We start from the raw sequence: 25,097 nt of genomic DNA, 5'->3' as shown, positions 1-25,097 counted from the left end.
TATATCATATTATCTGCAAGCTGCACCTTTTTAAAAAGTATACTTTTGAGATTTGAAGTACAAAAAAGTACACTTTTAATACAATTAAGCCCACTTCTTTTTCACAAGGGATTTTTAACAGGTGGGCTGTTTCCGCTAATATTTGTTTTGACATATAAAACATATAAAAATTGTCCTCTTACAGGGTTTGACCTTTTAATGTTTTGTAATGCGAAATTACACTTGGCCCAACAAATCCCTATAATCCACCTCTCTCCTAAAACTCGTCTGTGTCTAGAATATTCTCCACATGGAGGCGTCATGATGCCATGCAGATGATGAACCAAGATTTTATACCCATTATTTAAACTCTATATAAATTAAAAACAGGAATATATATATATATATATATATATATATATATATATATATATATATATATATATATATATATATATATATATATTACATTTAGCTTGTAATGTTATTTTATTTCAAGTACTATTTTTAAGTATAAAAACATAGGATGTTCTATAATGTATTATTTGTAATGGATATTTATGAATATTTTACGTTTATGCATAATTTTGCGATTTATTTTTAAGTAGCATGAAAAGGTAAAAAACAATATGAATAATTTGATCTAATTTGAAGTCTACTTCGATGTGGTGAGTCATTAGCTGTAGACATCAGAGCACGCTCTGTTTAAACTCCTCCTCATTTCCTGCCACGGTCGTTTGGAAGTTCATGGGCTGTGCGTAAAAGTTCGGCTTCACTATAAGTATGGATCCTAATTCTTCTCTGCTGTGATATTTGGTTTTCTTTAAATTAAAATTTACTCCCCAGAAAAAATAAATAAAAAGATGGCTCAAAATCTTAATAGTTCCGATTGCCATGAGCAGTCCACTGTCTCTGGTGGATCTCCTACAACAACTGCGATCATGTTTTCCGCCGGCGTCCTTGGGAACGTGGTGGCCTTAATTCTGTTGGAAATACGGCGGAGGAAGCAATCCGCATCCTTGTTCCAAGTCCTGGTCACATCTTTGGTCTTCACGGATTTGCTCGGGACTTTCTCCGTCAGTCCCTTGGTTTTAACCGCGTACTTGAGAAATGAATCTTTGCTCGGGATGAGTGAAAACCGTTTGGTTTGCGGACACTTTGGATTCTCCATGACTTTTTTCAGTCTGGTCACTCTCGCCATTCTCCTCTTCATGGCAGTGGAGCGCTGGCTCTCCATCGGACATCCTTACTGTTACGAGAAGCGCATGAGTAAACGCTGCGGGTACATCACCATCGCGCTCATATACCTGCTGTGCGCTCTTTTCAGCGGCACACCTTTCCTCGGATTTGGGCAGTTTGTTCAGCACTGTCCCGGAACGTGGTGCTTCATTGAGACGCACACGTCTGCGACAAAGCACAAAGTGTTCAATATCATCTACGCGTCTTGTTTGCTCCTCATGATAGTGTTCACGGTTTTGTGCAACGCGTCCGTCATCTATCATCTTTCCCTCATGTACCGAAGACGCAAGGCGCACCGGGGCTCCGTCCCGCGGCAGAGAGGACTCAAGAAGCCTCGGTCCATCGCGAAGGAGGTTGAACATCTGGTGCTGCTCGGGGTCATGACAATGGCGTTCGTCATCTGCTCTCTTCCTCTCGTGGTAAGGCTTGTCCAAATTCTTTCAAACTTCACTTCTGCATGAGTGTCCATGTTCCAGATAGTGTACTCATTTCTTAACAGTTACAAGTGTAACTGTGTTTTTAAGTATAGCTATTTGTTAATGCACACGAACGTTTCTGTAAATGTGCCAGAAATGGGTTATTTTTCATCTAGGCCTAAACAGAATGTGCAAAAGACACATAAAAAGCAAGCAAAGCATCTTAAAACGACAAAAGTCTTTCATATTTATTGTTGAACATGTTTTATGTTTACTCTAATTAACTAGTAGGCTATGAACAACATATTCTTTTACATAACATCTTTTCATTTGTACTTTGCTACTAGTTACAATAGTAATAAATAAGTTATATTATTTGTATTTATTTATTGGACATTTTCAGGTGTGGTACTGTATGTATTCCCGTTTTCATATTACTATTGTTTAGCCATGCACTATTGCAAGATAAACGATGCCTAGTGAATTGAAAAATAAACTGTTGGATTACTTCGTAGTGATATAAAAGTAGGTATTAGTAATTTAAAATAATTTTTTACACTGAAGGCACACTTAAAAATAGCATTGCATTTGACTAAATATTGAACCAAGTTACATTTATTATCATGACAAACATGGCAGATTACTAGGGTTTTATTTGTTATTAGAAACACTATTCAAAATGTATTTTAGCAGCTTCACAAAATGTTCACCGTGTAACATGTTTTTGTTTATACTTCGATATTTTGATTTACTGTTTATGCACAAAGTACAGTTCCACACTGTGCTCTTTTCTCCGCAGATTCAAGTGTACTTCAACACTTGCTGCGACCAAGATCATCAGAAAAATGGTCGCATAACCCTTCTTTTAGTATCGGCCAACCCCATCATAGACCCCTGGGTCTTCATCATCCTCAGTCCCCCAATACCTCGTCTCCTCTGGGACAAGATGTGCAAGAAGACACAGTTCAAACCCACGCAGGAGAAGGTCCATAGCATCTCTCCCGTCCTGTATCAGTCAAAGCCACATGGAGATTCAGAAGGAGGCAGCGCGGTGGAAGTATACACAGGGATTCCTGGAACTGCTGGCTCCTGATCTCTAAAGCCTCTTTTTGTTTGGGAAAGATTGTGGAGTGATTGCTCACTCATATAATGAAAATAACAGAGACTGAAGATCCACGTCACTGGATAACTGACCAGATGGATCTAAGACCTGAGGATGAAAACGATGGGTGCTGCTGCATCTATAACATCATGGAGAATATAACAGGGTATATACTCTTTTTTTAGCAAAGTAAACTTATTTATTGCCTTTATTTATGGAGATTAAAACATTTTTGTACATCGGAAGGAAAATAAGTGTTTCTTTATCAGCAGGAAATCTAATGGTAAATCGAAATAAATATTTACAGGCTGAAATGAAGAGCTGTATACTTCCTGTTTCAACTTCGTGGGGGAATGCGGTTGACATTCTTTGTGTGGCTTCACGCCTTATCAGTTTTGCTTTCTGCGTTCTTTTGCAAATGTATGCAGGACTGAATCATGTAAGTCGGTTCATTTTGAAAGAGCCCAACAGCTTGACTGAACGTTGCAAAAGTCCCATGACTGAAGACAGTCATTTAGAGGAAAGATGAAGCAGACTGAACTGAGGTAATCAACATGTTTGGATCAGTCTGTTTAGCAATGTCTTGATGATATCGATATTAACACTGTGAATATATTGAGGTTACAAGATGGTTTTAAAGTAATGCAATAGTCAGGAAATCTCAGTATTGATAAAATCACCATGTTACACGCACGATAAACACAACACATTTTGTTTTCTTGGTGTTGGTAGATTTTCATTCATGCATTTGGCAGATGCTTTCATTCAAAGAGCCAACAACATTTGTAATGCACAATTTATGCTTTATTAGACAAATGGATAAGGATAATATGATGGCCTTCTTAGAAATCCTAAACAAATTCTTTACAGTTATATTCAGACCTATATAGAAATATAAATGTCTGTTGTAATATGAGGAAAAGTAGTTTCTATGTAGTTATTAAAAGTGTAACATCATCAGTTTGATAAAGAGCTATGGAATAATAATTAGAGAAATAAAACACAGCCATACAAATGGAAATACGAACCAATTGACTCCAATGTTGTTTGGTTCCTCAACATTCTCCAAATATCTTCTTTTGTGTTCTGCAGTAGAAAGACAGGTTAGGACCATAAAAGATGACAGATTTCTTATTTTTAAATGGACTTTACCTTTATAAGCATTTTAGTGATCATTTCTGATTCATTTTAAAGTGCAAATGTTTGAAACCATAGACGTTATGGGATTATTTAGTCCCACACTCTTAAAATAAGCTTTCAAAAAGGTTTGCAATGAAACAACCATTGTATGTTGTATGAACAGTCTTTAAAATAACAATTTCTTTCTAAATAAATAAATACTTTTCTTTAATAATCTGAAGAACGGTTTCCCAGAATAAAGAACCCTGAAAGATTACATGATGAACCATCAATGCCAACAACGATCCTTTATTTTTAAAGGGATATTCCACCCCAACATGACAATTTTGTCATTAATCACTTACCCCCATGTCGTTAAACCCGTAAAAGCTTTGTTCATCTTCAGAACACAATTTAAGATGTTTTGGATGAACACGGGTTATGCAAATCTTCCCACGTCGTGATGTAGAGATGTTGAACGAGCCGTTTTAGGGGGGAGTGTTTGACTCTTAACTTTTATAATACATATCTCTTTGGATTTGAGAGTTTAGTCTTTGCAACTTTACAGATCTTCTTTATGCACCAAGAGCTTGTAACACTCCAAAGAGAAAGGAAAACTTGAAATTGCATCATAAGACCCCTTTTAAGAGTGGCTGTCTCTAGAACACTTGAAAGCAGTAATTTTTATCAACAGGATCACTGGAAATGTTCATTCTGCCTCTTGAGCAACACTATTACTCTTTTATGACCCCTAATCTGATGAATGTATAGCTCTAGATGCGGAGTTGAGTCTAGCAGATCTTTGAGTCATCATACATGACCTTTCACAGTATAACTTGACAGAATGTCATTTTAATGGCAGTGATTGATTCTTTCCATCAGTTCACTTCCTCTAGTGGTTTTGGTTTTATAGTTTTCACATGCAGAACTTGGCATTCATCTCCAGAACTATGACAGATATTCTCTGAAAAGGCACTTTCTGGTTTATGAGAATTAATTCCATTACAGTGACAGAATCAAACTTGCACATCTGCTATTTTACAGCCACTGTTATGCTTTGTCGACTAAATAATGACCTGGGAAACGCAGAGGTTGCTTAAGCGGTTCTGTTGTTTCCCACAATACACATCAGCTTGCGTCTAAAACACATGTTATTCATTGCAGGTAATTTCCTGATTTGAGTTTAATCTTTTCTGCATGTTGTTTTTTTGTTTCATTTTTTATTGCAATAGTGAAACAGTGACTCTCAGACTAATGAAAAAGTAATGGGTGTCCTGTTGTATTCCCAAACATTTAGAAAATATGCCCACACTGTGCTGATACTGAAACCAAAAAAATGTGAAAAATAAAAACAAATACAAAATAAACAAGTGGTAAGTAAGCGTTTATTTATTTATTGTGAAACTTTTTACAAACATACTAAATGAGAAACACATTTAAGACATTTTAAAATGATAAACAAGTTAAAGACAAATTTGACAACAACCAAGCCTTTATGGAGGAGAAAATAAATAAATGAATAAATATTAAATTGTAAATATGGTTCAGTTCATGTTATGAGTTAAATATACATTAAGGCTGCCACAAAGTCATTATTAAACGTTTGAGATGAAGTTTGCGAGGGTGTTTCAGTGAGAAAACGTCAGATGCAATGAATGTAATAAGATGTGACATCTGTATTGATGATACATTTATTGAAATTTTTTCACAATAAAACTTAAGGAGCAAATACAAAATACAACAGTATTGTAAAAGAATTGAATGATAGGATATATAACAATTCAATTAACAGCACTTAATAAATAAATCAATCAATCAAAGCAAAAACGGACTGAAACACATTCTTCATTTATCATTTTAGTTTAAAAATCTTTCTGAAATGGTCGCCATCTTGCAATCATTAAATTCATAATTACAAATTTACCACAAGGAATTGAATGCACCAACAAACTCAGCACTAAAGCACACTAGATGTATGCAAATGCATTATTTCAAGGATTATATTATTTATTACTGAGATTTCCTTTAAAAAATAAAAATAAACAAGAATGGTACAATACATTCTTAGCTTCACCAAAGTACTCTTTGAACATAGTGAAATAATGGTGTATATATTTTTATTAACTAACAATTTTTTTTTTTGTCTTTGCTTTTTGACGTCGTCTTTCTCTCTGTGTGGCTCCAGAAGTCATTAACATCCTCCAATGCACTGCGATCACACCGAGACAGGGCTAGTGTTCTGAAGAGCATGTGTTGTCATATGACTCATTCACACGAACTGAGGAAATATCACCTCAAAATGCAAAAACAACACTGATTAAAGATTGCATGACAGCAGTACACACTGAAAAACGACCTGTTGAAAGGTATAGCCAAAAAAAAGAAAAAAAAAAAATCCATTTAGTAACTGTGAAATATTCTAGAATTAAGAGAAGAGGTTTCTGTAACCCAAATTGAATTTGTGCTCACAGAACTCCATGCAAATCTCTAAAGACTTTCACCGAATTTAAACATGCGTCATTAAACAAGTGTGTTTGCTTCTGAAATGTGTTGACCTTTATTGCACTCTCAAGTAAACAGTAGCTTTATCAGCAATGGGTTTTTTTTTTGCATTAATCTCAGATTTCCACCAAAATTATTACAAGTTAAAATAACTGATTGGTTTTTAAATTGAATCATACAATTTTTTAAATAGTTACATTTAAATATAATTGTTAGATCAAATCGTGGTTGAGCTTTACAAAATGACTGATCCCTTTGTTTACTAGCTATTTAAACCATGATATGTCAAATTATCTTACAGTGGGCTATATTATGTAAAATAAATAACTGCAGTATTATATGTAGTTTGCAATGACAAACTTGTTATAGGTTGTTTCTCACATCCGTACTTAAAAGATCATATCACAAAACCAGCCTTGCAGGTGAACTGTGGTAAAGCATGCAGTGGTGTACACACACACACATGCACAAACACAGACTCAAAACTTAGCATCATGTGAGGAAGCGAACCCACACACACACACACACACAGAGAAAGAGAGAAAGAGAGATGACAATCAGTAAACCAGTGAACTTGATTTAAACAACCAAGCACTTGAAATCAGAAGGAACATAAAAACATGAGCACATCATTAAAGTAAACTGAAAAGGTGAGGAAACATTCCTGAAAAGCAAGAAGGAAACAGCAGAGATAGATTTTTCCTGATGAAATTCCAGGATTAGTCTCAACATTTAATTACAGCAGATGTAGGGATGTTGAATATGGTCATGCAAAATAAATATGCTTTATAAGTACTAATAAACAGCCAGTATGTTAATAACAGACATGCTAATTTCCAGTTAGTTAATTGTGAGAATTGGTACCTATACTAAAGTGTTACCAATATTTCTATTAAAATAGGCCTAACTTTTATTAGAATACTGAAAAAGTATCACACAAAATGTGATCAAACATTATTAATATTTGTGGAGCAAATCGGTGTAAAAAACGATTTTCGTTATGTCGAGATAACGAGAAAGTTAAGTCGTTATAACGAGAAGACAAAAATGAAAAAAATTATTATGCATGGCGGCTTAGAACTTCCATAGTGTATTAGAATGATACCCAAACTTTTGACCAGTAGTGCATTTCTAAAGGGTTAAAGTCGGTGGGATTAAAATAAATACAAATAATGCAATTCAGTCAAGCTGTAATCTGTTGTTTTCATAGACGAAAGCTTCCGTTAATTTTGTTTATATGTTGAGTGGATAAGTTAAAACCCTTAAAACTAGGTTACGTTGTAACTTACGGACAGCTAACGCAACCAGCCCCAGATTTCCCCTAAAATCAGAGCAAAACAATCTATCTAGGCCTGCTAGTGTTTTAGACATTCTTAGTTGTTATAACCTTCATTATGACCAAACTGAAATGTCTTGGTTCCCACAGAGACCAAGTGTTTAGCATGTCTAAGTGAAAACAGCTGTGTTTACTCTGGAACTATGCTGTCTTCTGAGCAGCCTTTAGCATCACAAATCTTCACTGTCTCTACAGTGGCTGTCTGTCCTTTCTTCTGAACACACAAATGCTCAGGGGTGGACATTTATGAAGTACATTTACTTGATCACTGTCCTTAAGTACACTTTTTTGTGTATCTGTACTTTAACTGAGTAACAATTTTTTCTCGAAACTTATGACTTTAACTTCACTATATTTGAAAGACACAACTTTTGATGTATTCAGGGAGCTCTCTGACCCTCCATAGAGAGCAAGGATCCTTACACGATCAATGTTTAGGAACGTAGGGAGGACAACTTTTAGATAGTCCACGTGACATTAATGGTTCAACCGTAATTGTTTAACAAAGCTACAAGAATACATTTTGTGTGCAAAAAATAATAATTATAATAATGACTTTATTCAAATTAGTTTTTTTAATTACTTCATAAAATAATAATAATAACACATAACAAAAACACTGTTGTCCTCCTCTCCATTCATGTAGTTAATCGTTTTGATGATGATTTTACTGTCATGACAGGAGAATAAATAATCACATATTTTGCTGGAGTTTTCTCAGAGCTCAACATAACTTCTTTGTTTCTTCTTTCTTTGAAACAGATGTTGTAATTTCTTTGTAAAGGAGATACATTTAGACATGATTCGACCACTGGGAAATGTAATCCCTTGATTGTGAGTGAGAAACAAATCTCAAAAGCTTCTTTCAATCAGGATACAAATTATGGTCTGTGTTTGCTGGCTCACCACTGTAAACATGCTCCTTTACTCTCATTAAACCTAATATAAACAGTACGCAGCATTCATAGAAAATGCTTGCCACATAACAATCAAGTCTCTCATTTGATTCAATATATTCAATAGATAAATAAAACACAAGTAAGCCAGTTATTTAACTGTTAAACTCTTATTAGATAAGATAACCCAAATAATATGAGAACTTCATGCATCACATGGTTCATTGGAATGGAAGTGTGAAATCTGGAATATGTCAATGGGCATGAGGCCAGTTTGTGCTCAGAATGCTGCCCAATGCACTTTCCTTTATGGCTTCATCAGCAATGCCACAAACTGTGATTATCTTAGGAATTACACAGCCATGTGTTCTGTGAGCCTTCCATTGCTGGAACTGCAGGGCATTATAACATGAACAACGTCACAAACGTTTTATTTAAAGCTTTTTTTTTTGTCTTATTATGTGGGATTTGTTTGTCTATTCTCTATTTTTCCATTTCCATTATGTTGCAACTTGTGTTCACTTTGTTGCGGCTTGTCTCCATTTTGTTACTCCTTGTTTCCATTGTATTGCATCTTGTCACCATTGTTTCGCGGCTTGTCTCTGTTGTGTTGCAGCTTGTCTCAATTGTGTTGTGGCTTGTATCGGTTGTGTTGTGGCTTGTCTCCATTGTGTTGGGATTGTTTCGGTTTTGTTGTGGCTTGTCTCCATTGTGTTGGGATTGTTTCGGTTTTGTTGTGGCTTGTCTCCATTGTGTTGGGATTGTTTCGGTTTTGTTGTGGCTTGTCTCCATTGTGTTGGGATTGTTTCGGTTTTGTTGTGGCTTGTTTCAATTGTGTTGCAGCTTGTCTCCATTGTGTTGGGATTGTTTCGGTTTTGTTGTGGCTTGTCTCCATTGTGTTGGGATTGTTTCGGTTTTGTTGTGGCTTGTTTCCATTGTGTTGGGATTGTTTTGGTTATGTTGTGGCTTGTTTCCATTGTGTTGCGGCTTGTCTCCATTGTGTTGGGATTGTTTCGGTTATGTTGTGGCTTGTCTCCATTGTGTTGGGATTGTTTCGGTTATGTTGTGGATTGTTTCCATTGTGTTGCGGCTTGACTCCATTGTGTGGTGGCTTGTCTCCATTGTGTTACTCCTTTTTTCCATTGAGCTGTGGCTTGTTTCCATTGTGTTGTGCTAATTCCTGTGTTATGAGAATCCATTGTGTTGCAACTTGTTTTGCTTGTCTCCATTGTGTTGCGGCTTGTTTCCATTGTTTTGTGACTTCTTTTGCTTGTCTCCATTGTATTGTGGCTTGTCTCCATTGTGTTGTAGCTTGTTTACATTGTGTTGTGCTAATTTCTTTGTGTTGAGACTTGCTTCCACTGTGTTGCTACTTGTTTCACTTGTTTCTATTGTGTTGTGGCTTGTGTATATTGTGTTTCAGCTTGTCTTCATTGTGTTGCAACTTTTTTTCATTGTGTTGTGGCTTGTACATATTGCGTTTCAGCTAGTCTTCATTGTGTTGCGGCTTGTTTTCATTGTGTTGTGGCTTGTCTCCATTTTGTAGCAGCTTGTCTCCATTGTGTTGGGGCTTGTCTCAGTTGTGTTGCGACTTGTCTCCATTGTGTTGTGGCTTGTCTATATTGTGTAGCGTATCAGACCCGAACCAGACAAATTAAAGATTCGATCGGGAGCATGGTTGAAACATGAGATGAATTCCACAGAAAGGCAACATGATGTTGTAAATCAACTTCTAGCACCACATTCTGAAGCAAGATAACCAACCAACTTTTTCACAGAACAAACAGAACAGCTAATTGTTTCCATTAGAACAACTATTGACTATGTCAATTCAGAGAAGAGATTATCAAATTTGGGGCAAGTAATCCAGATTGATGGTCAAAGAGATGCACAGCCTGACCATCACATGTAAACCCATGATAGAAGACAAGAACCAGACTGAAATTCCTTTAAGGGGACCTTTTAAACTCTTGTCTCCACAGAACGTCCTTATGTTAACGAATGGCACAGAAACTGTCTTTTACAGATGTAGATGCACCAAAATGAACTCAAAAAGACGGTAACACTTTAGAATAAGGTTCCATTAGTTAATGTTAGTTAACTACTTTCGTTAACATGAACTAAGCAAGAACAATCCTTCTACAGCATTTATAAGTCTTAGTTCATGTTAATGTCAACATTTACTAATGCATTATTTAAATCAAAAGTAGTGCTTGTTAACATTAGTTAATGCACTGTGAATTACCATGAACTAACAATGAATAACTGCATTTTCATTAACTAACATTAACAAAGATGAATAAATACAGTAATAAATGTATTATTCATTGTTTGTTCATGTTAATTAATACATTAACTAACATTAACTAATGGAACCTTATTCTAAAGTGTTACCAAAAAGACTTCTAAACGAATACCAGTCCATTGCTTGACTCCATATCATATATGTAACCCACACATTTAACTATCATTTTTTCTAATCGCTTATAGGTTATGTCTTTTTAATAACTATTGAAAGGCTTAAGGATTCATAATAATGTTTAGTATGTATGTGTTAGAATCTTCTAGCTTGAAACATTTCTGACCATCAGTTATTTGTCAAATGTGTCATATTTTTGTTATAGGAATTATGTGCAAAATTATACCCTGCAAGAGCGGGAAAATTCTGACCACGTGATTGATAAGATAACATATGATTTATCTATGGGGGTGGAGAAACATCGCAACACCCCGAGCAAAGACAGTATCTAATTGGTCAAGACAGCATTTGAGGTGTGGCCGAAAGGCCAGTTTAAATGCTCAGGACACCATCAACTCAAATACTCAGGACACCATGTTGCGGCTTGTTTATATTGTGTTACTCCTTGTTTCCATTGAACTGCGGCTTGTTTCCATTGTGTTGCGGCTTGTCTCTATTGTGTGGTGGCTTGTCTCCATTGTGTTGTGTCTTGTCTTCATTGTATTGTGCTTGTCTCCATTGTGTTGCAGCTTGTTTCCATTGTGTTGTGTTAATTTCTTTGTATTGGGACTTTTTTCTATTGTGCAACTTATTTCGCTTGTTTCCATTGTGTTGTCACTTGTCTCCATTGTGTTGTGGCTTGTCTCCATTGTGTTGGGGCTTGTCTCCATTGTGTTATAGCTTGTTTCTGTTGTGTTCTGGCTTGTTTACATTGTATTGCGACTTGTCTCCATTGTGTTTGGGGCTTCTCTATATTGTGTAACTCCTTGTTTCCATTGAGCTGCGGCTTATCTCTATTGTGTGGTGGCTTGTCTCTATTGTGTTGTGGCTTGTTTCAGTTGTGTTGTGTTAATTTCTTTGTGTTGGGACTTTTTTCTATTGTGTTGCAACTTATTTTGCTTGTCTCCATTGTGTTGTGGCTTGTCTACATTGCGTAGCAGCTTGTCTCCATTGTGTTGCAGGTTGTATCGGTTGTATTGTGGCTTGTTTACATTGTATTGCGACTTGTCTCCATTGTGTTTGGGGCTTCTCTATATTGTGTAACTCCTTGTTTCCATTGACCTGAGGCTTGTCTCTATTGTGTGGTGGCTTGTCTTCATTGTGTTGTGGCTTGTTTCAGTTGTGTTTTGTTAATTTCTTTGTGTTGGGACTTTTTTCTAGTGTGTTGAAACGTTTTCGCTTGTTTCCATTGTGTTTTGACCAGTGTTAATTTCGTTGACGAAGACTATGACGAAAAATATTCGTCAACTAACCTTTTTCACGGACGAAAACTAAATAAAAACTAAATAAAAAGTCAGATATGATGACGAAAAACGTGACGAAATATAACTGACACTTTAGTCAACGAATAAAAATGAGACGAAAATATATGGGAGGGACGAATGGAGAAGAGATCCAATCAGTGCGAATCTTTGAGGGTAGGTTGATCTATGCAGAAGCAGCCGAGCCATTTTAAAAAGCCGCGGCAAATGCAAGCGCAACAGCTAAACAAAGCAGCAGTTACACAGAAAAGAGAACAAAGATGAGTTTGCTCTTGGGTCGTAAATGTATCACTGATTATTTTTGTACCTACTTATGTGTAATGCTATGTTTTAATATGAGCATTTATTAAAACAGAAATGTGTATTTTAAGAATACGTTTTATAACGTGCTCCAAGCATTCAACACATCAAGTTGGCTTCAGCCCCACGATGCGGGAAAGTTGAACTGAGCAGAGCAGCTGGTTACTCGCGTAACACTGAACCGAGCTCTCTTTCAGGACGTTTGCGTCCTCCTGCACCCTGAACGAACAAATACAAATCGCATTTTAAATAAACATAAGAAAAAGCGAAAAGTGAAAGAGCTCAATTCAGCAGCGTGGCGTTCTGGTGTTCAGGGAGCAAGCAGAGACGCATCTCAAAGTCTTCTTGCTTTTGTACCGACAACAAATACATACTAAATATGTGGAAATACCCGTCTTGGAAAGTGTATTCGAAAAAGTCGGTAGTTATGTCTTCAGTGAAAGTAAAGCGTTGGAAAGAACTCGGATGCGTATCTTTATGATGGATGCATATGTCTCTTAAAGTGACCGCGCCTAATTTACTAGCTCTGCTGTCAGTGTCTTTAATGTATGAAAATGAAAGTAAATCACTCACTGCTCTTGATTGAATTACTTTGTAGTTTTAACAAGAATTTATCCAAAGTCAATCCGAAAATCAGATAGAATAGATTATATTGTTTTACTAGTGACTAAAAAAAAATAAAAATAAATTATTAGGGACCTGAGCATGTTTTGCTTAAGTGTTTCTTTCTTTAATTTCTAATGCAACCTTTTCACACCACAGACTGAACCAAATTAAGCATTGCATCAGACATTATCAAGATGAATTTGTTGTTCTGACACAGTTTAACCCTGAGTTATGTCATATTTTATTACCAATTTCTAAACTACAGCAAATAAACTGTGATATTGTAAGAAACGTTGAAGGTGTCTGAATACATTTTGGTTTGATTGTGTATTTTATTTTACAGTGAAGACTATGCAGTGCTATTTTAAATGAACAAAAACAAACTTAAAAAAATGTAAACTTTGTGTAAATAGCACAAATAAAGAAATATAATGAACATACAATACAAATATAATATAGGTGGTTGTCTATTTCAATAATACTGTACTTCATCTTGAAAGAATGTCATATGCATTGCATATCATTCAGGACGAATGCATATCTTTTTCAGAGAGCATGTTTATTTTTCATTGAGAGTAGGCCTTATGTTTATTTTATAAATACCATTCCATAACAGACTGATGGAAACATTTAGTCAAGTCAACTAAGTTGACTTTGTTCCACTAAAAAAAAACTAGACTAAGACTAAAAGACTTAAGACTAGACTAAGACTAAAACTCTTATGATATTTAGTCGACTAAAACTAGACTAAGACTAAAACATTTCAGATGACTAAAATGTGACTAAAACTAAATGGTGTGTTATTCAAAAGACTAAGACTAAGACTAAATCCGAATTTGCTGTCAAAATTAACACTGGTTTTGACTTGACTTCATTGTGTTGTGGCTTATCTACATTGTGTAGCAGCTTGTCTCCATTGTGTTGAGGCTTGTCTCGATTGTGTTATAGCTTGTTTCTGTTGTGTTGTGGCTTGTTTACATTAAATTGTGACTTGTGTCCATTGTGTTTGGGGCTTCTCTATATTGTGTAACACCTTGTTTCTATTGAGCTGCGGCTTGTCTCTATTGTGTGGGGGCTTGTCTCCATTGTGTTGTGGTTTGTTTTAGTTGTGTTGTGTTAATTTCTTTGTGTTGTGATTTTATTCTATTGTGTTGCAACTTATTTCGCTTGTTTCCATTGTTTTGTGACTTGTCTCCATTGTGTTGGGGCTTGTCTCTGTTGTGTTGGGGCTTGTCTCTGTTGTGTTGCGGCTTGTCTCCATTGAATGGTGGCTTGTCTCCATTGTGTAACTCATTGTTTTGATTGAGCTGTGGCTTGTTTCCATCGTATTGCGGCTTGTCTCCATTATGTGGTAGCTCTTCTCCATTGTGTTACTCCTAGTTTCCATTGTGTTGCAACTTCTGTCCATTGTATTTGCGGCTTGTCTCTGTTGTGTTATGGCTTCCGTCCATTTTGTTGTGGCTTGTCTCCATTGTGTTACTCCTTGTCTCTGCTGTGTTGTGGCTTGTTTCCATTATGCTGTGCTAATTTCTTTGTGTTGAGATTTGTCTCCATTGTGTTGTGGCTTGTTTCCTTTGTGTTGCGGCCTGTCTCTATTGTGTTTCCACTTATCTCCATTGTGCTGTGGCTTGTTTCCATTGTGTTGTGCTAATTTCTTTAATTTAAACTTTCAACCTTTGGATTATGAGTCTGAATCTCTAACCATTAGGCCACAACTTCCCCTGCTTAGATCTTGTGCCCATATTAACAATGGAGGTTCAAAACCAGAATCACAGCATTTCTAAATTCTATCTCCTAGCCCACAACCACGCATATTCTCGTCTAATAAAAAATAAATACATTTTTTAAACAGTGGAACATAAACAATAGTGTCCTTTTTTCCTAATATAACTCCTATTAACCATAATCAAGGATTCCAAGAATAAATATTTTAATCTCAATTGTATTCTTATGTAAAATAAAATAAAATAAAATAAAAAAATTCTGTCTTTTGATTTAAAACATATTTATTTAACATCTGGATAAATGTGACAGCTCTTAAACGTGGATTCCCGACACAGGTCATGCAGGGGCGTAAATTTTGTCTAATAGTTGGACAATAAACATACAATTTCTCAAGAACAATTTTTGAAGGGGACACAAATAATCAGGATAAAATTGTACTTGTAAGGATATGTATACGCAGAGGAGAGATGTACTCTATTAGTGCAACAGGGAGACCATGCCAAATTAGACAAAGTCAAGCGTTTGTGGTCACGCCGTGTCAGCACTCTGTCCACTGTAGACATTACTATTCATCACACTGTTGCCAAGTCTGCGTTTTTACCATAGAATTGGGCTTCTGTTTCACTGTTGCCGCAGGCTGTTTTTTCATGTTCATACCACGGGTCAAAGTGATCCTAATAATGTGTATTTTAGCCCCAGAATGTGATTTTTACAGGGGGACCCCATTGAAACGCGGTTAGTTTGGGCTAGCATTGAGTAGAAATTTGGTGGGTTTTGTTGTGAACACTTGGCAACCATTTCTGTCAAGCAGGTAACGTGTTACTAACATAGTGGACTCATCGAAAAATACATTGGCATCAAGTATTTAAGAAGTTTAAGTAAATAAAATAGCCGACAGCTTTACTTACTGGAGTTCCTCAATTATTGACGTCTCTCTCACTGGACTTATCTGTGTGTGTGTGTGTGTGTGTGTCTGTGTGTGTGTGTGTAGGTGTAGGTGATGTAAAAGAGAAAAACAGGCATTTGGACCAAATCACTATGAGGCAAGAGTAAAAATAAAATCGTTATTAACTTAAAATGCATTTTTGCCATGTTTGTGTTGTTTTACTACTTACACAACCCCTCAGACAACCCCCCCTGGGGTTTTACCCCTAAGATATGTTCCACATGTATTTATCATAATCATCTCTGAAGCCTGCATTTCAAATTCACGTAAGTATGTGCGTCATACCATTCTCTGTAGATTTTAATCCACACAGAGACTTCAGATCTGATAAAGTCTGGCTGAATAAAACTGAGACAACATGCAATGCTTCATTCAGCATTCTCTAAGGAGGCACTTATCTATAAGAAGGCCAGAAGTCTTTGTCAATTGTAAGATGTTCCCAGGCTCCTCTGCATGAGCAAGACGATCAGGGACAGCGATGTCATACTTCTCTCAGCTTTAAGCCCTATATAAACCAACTCAATCTACTAGGAAGTGTAGTTTATGCCCACATAATGTGTATTACACATATGGAAAGAAAAGGTTGTGAAACTGAGTTCAGGGGAGTGTCAGCCACATTAAAAAATGTAACAGCTTAAGTCATTTGTGGATTAATGTGTATTGGAGACACGAACCGTTTAAAACGATTCAGGTAGATTTGGTGAACTGGTTCAAAAAGATCTGGTTACATCGAATGATTCGTTCGCGAACAGGATATCACAGGCTGCTTTGTTTTGAACTCTCTCTCACAACAGACACGGAAAAGAAGACAATGCTGAATAAAGTCGTAGTTTTTTGCTTTTTTTGGGCCAAAATGTATTTTCAAGGCTTCAACAAATTCTAACTGACCCTCTGAAATCACATGGACTACTTTGATGATGTTTTTCTTACCTTTCTGGTAGGGGTGCTCCGATCATGATCGGCCGATCGTTATGCGCATCTCGTCAGTAAAGCCGGTTCTCACACACCTGATGGAATTAACTGCTGATTAGAGAACCGGCTTTACTGACGAGATGCGCATAACGATCGGCCGATCATGATCGGAGCACCCCTACTTTCTGGACTTGGACAGCATACCGTACACACAGCTTCAATGGAGGGACTGAGAGCTCTCGAACTAAATCTAAAATATCTTAAACTGTGTTCTGAAGATGAACGGAGGTCTTACGGGTTTGGAACGACATGAGTTACTAATGACATAATTTTCATTTTTGGGTGAACTATCCCTTTAAGATTGGCTGTAGTGACATTTTCTGTCAAACTGAATTCAAGTGTTTCCCACTGTCTGCATTTCATGGGGCTGAAAAAAAAGCTTGTTTAGTGCTTTTGATCTACTCTGAATTCAAATAAAATTGCACAGTAAGTAACACTGCTGAGAGAGCAGAGATGTGAGTCATGGAGATTTACTGATAATGTCTGTTCAAACAGACCGAGGATTAAATCATAGATCGCAAGTCTCCATCTTTGCTGCGGTCTTATTCTAAATAAAATAATGCCTGTTTAATTGTATTTTTCATTAATGTTATTCCACTGAATTTACACTAAATCCATCGTTTACCACAGAATGTGCTTTCAGACCTCTCTGGAACCAGAGAGCTTTATTCAGAGAAAACCACAGATGGGGCTGTGATGCATGCAATATTATGTCTTTTTTTTGTAAGGGTGAAATTTCTTCTCTCAGTTTATGTAAATTAGTGGGGTGTGGGGGAGGGTGGGTATTGAAGTGTGTGTGTGTGTGTGTGTGTGTGTTTGCTACTTTTTAGAGGTATAATTAAAAAAAATTTAATTCAGAAAATTTTCATGTCATTGATCCTCTAATGCTTCTTAACCATCGTAATTGGACCTTGGTTGTAGTATCAGCTGTTTTAATATAAATTATATAAAATATATAAAAATAGTTTTTTAAACTGTTAATTGTCACTCACGTTTTTGAAGATAAACATGAATGTGCATGATATAAGCCTAAATTTTTATAATTCATGACTGAAAACATTTTGTAACATGATTTTGATGGACCATTTACATGGTAATGCAATGTCTGATTTTAAAATGGGTTTTAAAGGATGAATTTTGAGATTTTATGTTTTCAAGTGATATATTACTTCTGATGATTTCTAAAATGTGATAGAGAAAAAGGCAACGAGGAAGTCTTTTTTTTAAACACAGGTCAAAACTCCTTTTGAAATGTAGATTTTTGAGGGTGCACTCTTCTCATAAATTAATCTATTACTTTTCCTACATAATTTTTTATAAAAAATATTGGTAAAATATATTTGGGAGTCTTAGACCTTTCCAACGATATATAGTTTGTCAAGATTAGATTAGATTTTATTGTAATATAGTATAGTCAACGTAGGCGTCCCGTATACGGGACGGGGTGACATTTAACAGGTTAAAAATAGAATCTTAATAACTGAGGATCAACAAATAAGATGAAAATTTGTCTTTCTGTAAGCAGTTGGTCGTCTGTGGAAAAAGATGTGTGGTCAAATGTTCACCAAGAGGAAGTAACAAAAAAGCAGAATCTGGGTTTTAAGCCCACGTTGTCTTTGACATCAACTTTTCGTCATTAGTTACATTGTTTACCACATTATTTATATTTAAATCTTACATGTTTGGGGAACTTTTTTCATAAACTCTTCATAATTCTTAAATTTTACATAGAGTTTTCTCTTGAGTTCTTTCTTTCTCTTTCATGTCTTATGAAGTTAAATGGTTGTACTGCCACTGTGTGGTTGAGCTGCACGCCTCGGTGGTACAAGGCCATCTTTAGTGTCTTATAGTGAGGATGATGTCATTTTCAGCAGTGTGGAGGTTGTTGTTGTTAAGAGATATGCATCGCCCGGTGCCTTTGAGCAAGTATGTTACCAGTTTCAAACTATTGCTTTGGTTTTAGTGTGACATACATCATCACATGTTTTCAATAATTAACCTTACACCCATACACCTATCTTAAAATCTAACCTATAACAAACATAAATAAAAAAAATAGATAAATCCATTCTGATCTATTCTCAAAATGAATTAATGAATCAATTAATAAATCAATAAAATAAAAAATGTATTCAATAACTCTAAAAATGCTAACCGTCAGGTAAAATGTATTTTTAATATTTCCTTATAACTTGAATAAACTTGAGTGCAGATATCTTTATGTGCCTAGTTTAAATAAAACTTTATTCTTACTTTAATTTCTGGCTATAACACATATTTTTGACACAGATTTTGACTATAACATATATACATATATCAACACTCAAGGTGTGTTGTAATGCTACACAGAATCATTTGATCCTAATATATATATATATATATATATATATATATATATATATATATATATATATATATATATATATATATATATTATATATTGCCTTATAGAACTCCGATTCCAGAGAAGTTGGGACATTTTGAAAAAAATGCAATGGAATCAAGAATCTGTGATTTGTTCATTCTCTTTAACTTTTATTTAATTCACTAAAGTACAAAGAAGGGCTTTCCAAAGTTTTCTCTGACCAACATAAATGTATTTTGTGAATATGAACACATTTTGATGCCTGCAACTCATTACAAAAAAGTTGGGACAGAGGCACAATTAACACTCTCACATCAACCTTCCTTTTAATTACAATGTGTCATTGTTTGGGAACCGAGGATAGGCTACTAATTGTTTGTCTAGTTTTTTGTCCAGTCTCACTTGATACAAGACTTCAGAAGCTCAGCAGTCTGTGATTGTAATTGTCTGATTCTCCTTTTCATTACTGTTTATGAAAAGTAGGGAATGAGGCACGATCAACTGGAGTCAGATCTGAACTGCAGGCAGGCCAGTATAACACATTCACTCTGTCTTTACGAAATCATGGTGTTGTAACACATGCAGAATGAGAGTTTTCTGAAGTACTTCTGAACCCATGTGGCTATGTTTAACACTGCAGCGCGGTGGTTTCTTATGCAATGCCATCTGAGGGCTGACAGATCAAGCACATACAAATGAGGTTTCCTGCCTTGCCCTACATGTACAGTCATGGCCAAAAGTTTTAGCATTGACAAATAGTGTTTTTTGCAAAGTTTGCTTAAACTGTTGTGGTGTTCATTCTCATTGTTTTTATATTATTGTGTAGAGTATTAAGATGCATTTGAAATAATTGCTAAAATCTTCACTGGCCAAAAAAAAAAAAAAAACTCCTGACACAAAATGACCAGCTAACATTAATTGATTAGTCATATCAGCAGCACATTTCAAAATGTGAGAATGAGTGCTATAAGGTTAATCACTGTCATCCTAATTATACTGTAAGAGCAGACTGATTGCTATGAAAGGAGGGAAGAAGCGCTTCCAATCATTGTGTTCTTGTTAGCAATGGTTACCTAGAAAAACGTGCAGCCATGATCGCTTTTGCATCAAAATGGCCTCACATGCAAGGAAATTGCTACAAAGAATATTGCACCTGAAAGAACCATTTACCTGATCACCAAGATCTTCAAGGAGAGATGTTCGACTGCAGTGAAGAAGTGTTCAGGACATCCCAGAGTGTCCAGCAAGCGCTAGGAAGTCTCTGCCTGAGAAGTCAGCTACGGAAATGTATTACCAACAGTGCAGAGCTTGCACAGAAATGACAGCAGGTTGGTGTGAGAGCATCTGCATGCATGGCGAGGCCAAAACTATTGGACAGTGGCCTGGTGTCAAGAAGGGCAACAAAGAAGCCACTTCTCTCCAAGGAAAACATCAAGGACAGACTGAAGTTCTGCAGGAAGTAAAAGGATTGGATTTTCTCTGATGAAGCTCTCTCTCATAATTCGGCCCAAAACACTGCCATGAATAAAAAAAAAATCTCAAAACGTCCTGCAAGAGCAGCTTCTTTCAACAATACATGAGCAATTTGGTGATGATCCGTGCATTTTCCAGCATGATGGAGCACCATGCCACAAAGCCAGAGTGATAAAGAACTGGCTCGAAGATCATTACATTGATATTTTGGATCTGTGGCCAGGCAGCACCCTGGATCTCAATCCCATTGAGATGGGTGAGCTGTGGTCATTCCTCAAAAAGCGAGTGGACAAGCAGAGGCCCACAAATTGTGATCAACTAACTAATAAGGCAAGAATGGATCACCATCAGTCAGGATTTGGACAAGAAGCTAATATCCAGCATGCCATAGTGAATTAGTGAAGGTAAGGGGGGCTTGAATCTTCAAAAAGTAACAATAATCTTTACTAGAGAAAATAAAGTACAAAATAAACATAGCAAACTTAGCTACCATCAAACAAAAAAGACACCAGGGTCCAAAAATACAAGCACAATCAAACTTAACTTAGCAACTGGATACACAGAAAGCATAGGGTCAAACACAGGTATGAGGAATCAAAGCTGATGAGCAGAGCACTGAACATGGTACAGGGCGATGACGCCCTCTGGAGAAGCGGAGAGACCATAGGGCTAGAGTTCATAGGGCAAGAGCCATCTGCAGTTCTGGAGGGAACATGACACTGTGCTCATTGAGAGTGACCCCTGCAGGCCAGGATGAAAACAGCAATGCAGATATGAGCCCATTACAGGATCCCCTCTCCTAGGAACGGCTCCTGGCGTTCCCTAGATTGACTCCTTGTGCTTGGTGAAAGTCTGAGATGAGAACCTTATCCAAGATATCCCGAGCTGGAACCCAGGTCCGCTCCTCTTGGCCATAACCCTCCCAGTTTACCAGGTACTGGGCCTTTCCACGTACCGCACGGTGCACACTGGCTGACCATCAATCATGCGAGGAGCTGGGGCAGATTTACTGGCTGGAGACAAAGTGGAACAAACAACTGGTTTTAATTGAGAAACAAGGAAAGTAGGATGGATTTTCATGGACCTGGGCAGGAGAAGACGAAAAGAAACTGGATTAATCTTTCTGAGGATCTTGAAGGGACTAATGTATCTAGGAGCAGGCTTACGGGATTCCACTCGCAAGGCAAGATCACGGGTAGAGAGCCACACTCTTTGTCCTGGACGAAATGAGGGTCCTGCTCTCCTCCTTCAGTTAGCCTGCCTCCGTTGGACTCGGTCCACCCTAACTAGGGCTGCATGGGCCCTCTTGCAGGAAAGTCGACAATGACGGACAAGCTGTGTGGCAGCTGGGGTGTAAACCTCTGGCTCCTGTCCAGGAAACAAAAGGGGGCGGGGAAATCCATAGAGACACTCAAAGGGGGACATGCCTAAAGAAGAATGGTACAGAGTGTTATGAGCGAATTCAGCCCAAATTAAACGAGAGTTCCAAGTGGATTGGTTGTCAGCAACCAGGCAACTCAGTGTCTTCTCAATGTCCTGATTTACCCTCTCAGATTGTCCATTGGACTGGGGGTGGAAGCCAGAGGACATGCTGATGGAGGACCCAATGAGCCGGCCAAACGCCTTCCAAAACCGGGATGTAAACTGTGGCCCCCGATCAGAAACCATATCCTGGGGAAAGCGTGGATTCTGAACACGTTTCATCAGAAGTTCTTCAGTTTGGTTAGCAGTGGGGAGTTTGGGCATTGGTAAGAGGTGACAAGTCTTAGAAAATCTATCTACCACCACAATAATTACTGTGTTTCCCTGAGACGAGGGCAAGCCTGTGACGAAATCCAGGGAAATGTGAGACCATGGACGTCTCTGGATAGGCAGTGGATACAGTAAACCATGAGGGTGAGTTCTTGACTCCTTGCACTGGGCACACACTGGACAGGTACAGACAAAGGCTCTAACCTCTCTCTGTAACTTGGGTCACCAAAACGTCCTCTGAACCAGCTTGCAGGTTCTAGTTATTCCCGGGTGTCCGGAGGGGAGGGATGCATGTGCCCACTGCAGGACCTCAGAGCGCATACAATTTGGGACAAAGAGACGCCCTACAGGGCCATTACCTGGACCAGGCTGTTGCTGTTGGGCTCTCCTGATGGCAGTCTCAATATCCCACTGGATGGGAGCTATCACCCTGGATGTGGGGAGGATGGGTTCTGGGCATAACTCCCTCTCAGGTGGTTCAAATTGCCATGAGAGTGCATCTGGCTTGAGATTCTTGGAACCTGGGCGATAAGAGAGAATGAAGTTGAACCATTTAAAAAAAAGGGCTCAATGGGCTTGTCATGAGTTTAACCTCTTGGCATCTAGAATGTAGGTGAGATTTTGATGGTCCGTCCTGATGAGGAATGGGTGTTTGGCACCCTCAAGCCAGTGCCTCCACTCCTCCAATGCCATCTTAATGGCCAACAGCTACAGCTGTTGGAGTAAGACGAAGGGAGAAAAAGGCACATGGGTGAAGCTTATAATCACTCTTACACTTCTGTGACAAGACCGCTCCTACCCCTACATCTGAGGCATCCACCTCCAGGACAAAGGGCAGCTCTGGGTCTTGGTGAGTTAGAATGGGGACAGATGTGAAACGTTTCAGTGTATTGAAGGCATGGTCAGCATCATTGGTCCACATCAATGGCCTGTTAGACTTCTTTGTGAGTGATGAAAGAGGTTCTGCAACAGAACAAAAATTTCTTATGAATCTCCTGTAGAAATTAGAGAACCCCTTAAAGCGCTGTACCTGCTTGACTGAAGTGGGTTGGGGCCAGTCCAAGACTGCTCGGATCTTGCCAGGATCCATCTGGAGGCTGCCCTTGGACACATGAAAGCAGAGAAATGAGACAACTGGGACGTGAAACTCACTCATCTATAGCTTAACAAAGAACTTGTGCTTCAACAGCTGGGTCAGGGCCTGTCTGACATGCTGAATGTGTTCTTGGAGGTTGCAGGAGAATATCAAAATATCATCTAAGTAAACAAATACAAATATATTCAGCATCTCTCTAAGAACATCATTTATAAAGGCCTGAAAGACAGCAAGAGCATTAACCAGCCCGAATGGCATTACCTGGTACTCGAAGTGGCCTGTCGGGGTATTAAATGCAGTTTTCCATTCGTCCCCCTCCCGGATCCTGACAAGATGGTATGCATTTTGGAGGTCCAGTTTGGTAAAGATGGCCCCCAGCAGGATCTCAAAGGCTGTGGTCATAAGTGGGATATGGTAACGATTCTTGATTGTGATGTTATTTAAGCCTCGATAATCAATGCAAGGTCTGAGACTACCATCCTTTTTTTCAACAAAGAAGAAACCGGCTCCTGCCGGTGATGTGGAAGGACAGATGAATCCATTATCTAGAGCTTCCTTCAGATATTTGTCCATAGCTAATCTCTCAGGGCCAGAGAGGGAAAAGACCTTTCCATGGGGTGGGCAAGTTCCTGGCATAAGTTAAATAGCACAATCTTATGATCTGTGGGGCGGCAGTGTGGCAGCTTGGACTTTACTGGAGACCGCGAGGAGGTCCATGTATTCCGGGGGAACTCAGAATGGCTCGGGAGGGTAAAGAGAGGACTTGATTGTGACTGGTTCGATCCTGGGAATAGCCATGACTTCCACGGACGGGGCTTTGGGCCTAAAGATGGAATTGCTCTTGGGATTGCCGGACACTGATTCTTGGACAGACTTCAGCTCAGGTGGACAGCAGAAAGCAGTATTTGGGAGTTAGCAGTGTGTTCCCCACTCTGTGCTGACTCCTCTGGACCAGTCAATATTGGGGTTATGAGCAGTCAAGCATGGAAAGCCGGGGATTATAGGGAGTTTAGGAGTATGAATTAATAAGAACTGAATCAATTCCTGGTGGTTCCCTACTTTTAACTGAAGAGGTGGAGTGCACTGACTGACCCGCCCGATCCCAGCGGGTTCTTGGAGAGTCACAAGAAGAATTGCAAGACTTTGGGCCATCTTAAAGTCCATAAAACTCCCGACTGCCCCAGAGTCTACAAAGGCACATACTTGATGGTGTTGCTGGCCCATCGTGATTGTGGCCTGGATCTTCAAACCTAAGGTCGCTGAGCAGGGGATGGTTCCTATTCTTGCCCAGGCCCCCTTACTCCAGTACGAGACTTGGCTTTTCCCGAAAGTTCAGGAGAGTTGGCACGAAAGTCACCTGGTTTGCCACAGTAGAGGCAGCATCTATTTCTCATTCTCCTATTATGTTTGGACTGGGATATTTGAGTTCCCCCCAACTGCATGGGTCCATCCATGTGCACAAGAGGAGGAGATAATTTAACAGGACTGGTGGCCTCTGTCGTGGCAAAATTTAAATCAACTCTCGTCAGCATAAGAGACAGACTCATTCTCAG

The 25,097-nt window shown here is 38.1% G+C and overlaps 1 protein-coding gene across 1 annotated transcript; it reads left to right on the top strand.

Moving 5' to 3' along the window:
• Positions 1–509: 509 nt before the first annotated feature.
• LOC113121188 (prostaglandin E2 receptor EP2 subtype-like) lies at positions 510–4,167 on the top strand. Its single transcript, XM_026291463.1, has 2 exons — positions 510–1,637; positions 2,434–4,167. The coding sequence occupies exons 1-2, from the start codon at positions 843–845 to the stop codon at positions 2,725–2,727; spliced, it is 1,089 nt and encodes a 362-aa protein (XP_026147248.1). The 5' UTR covers positions 510–842; the 3' UTR covers positions 2,728–4,167.
• Positions 4,168–25,097: the final 20,930 nt, after the last annotated feature.

Source organism: Carassius auratus, chromosome 20 (genome assembly GCF_003368295.1).
Source record: "Carassius auratus strain Wakin chromosome 20, ASM336829v1, whole genome shotgun sequence".
Classification (NCBI taxonomy): domain Eukaryota; kingdom Metazoa; phylum Chordata; class Actinopteri; order Cypriniformes; family Cyprinidae; genus Carassius; species Carassius auratus.
The sequence above is the reverse complement of the archived record's forward strand: the minus strand, read 5'-3'. Positions and strand labels throughout refer to the sequence as shown.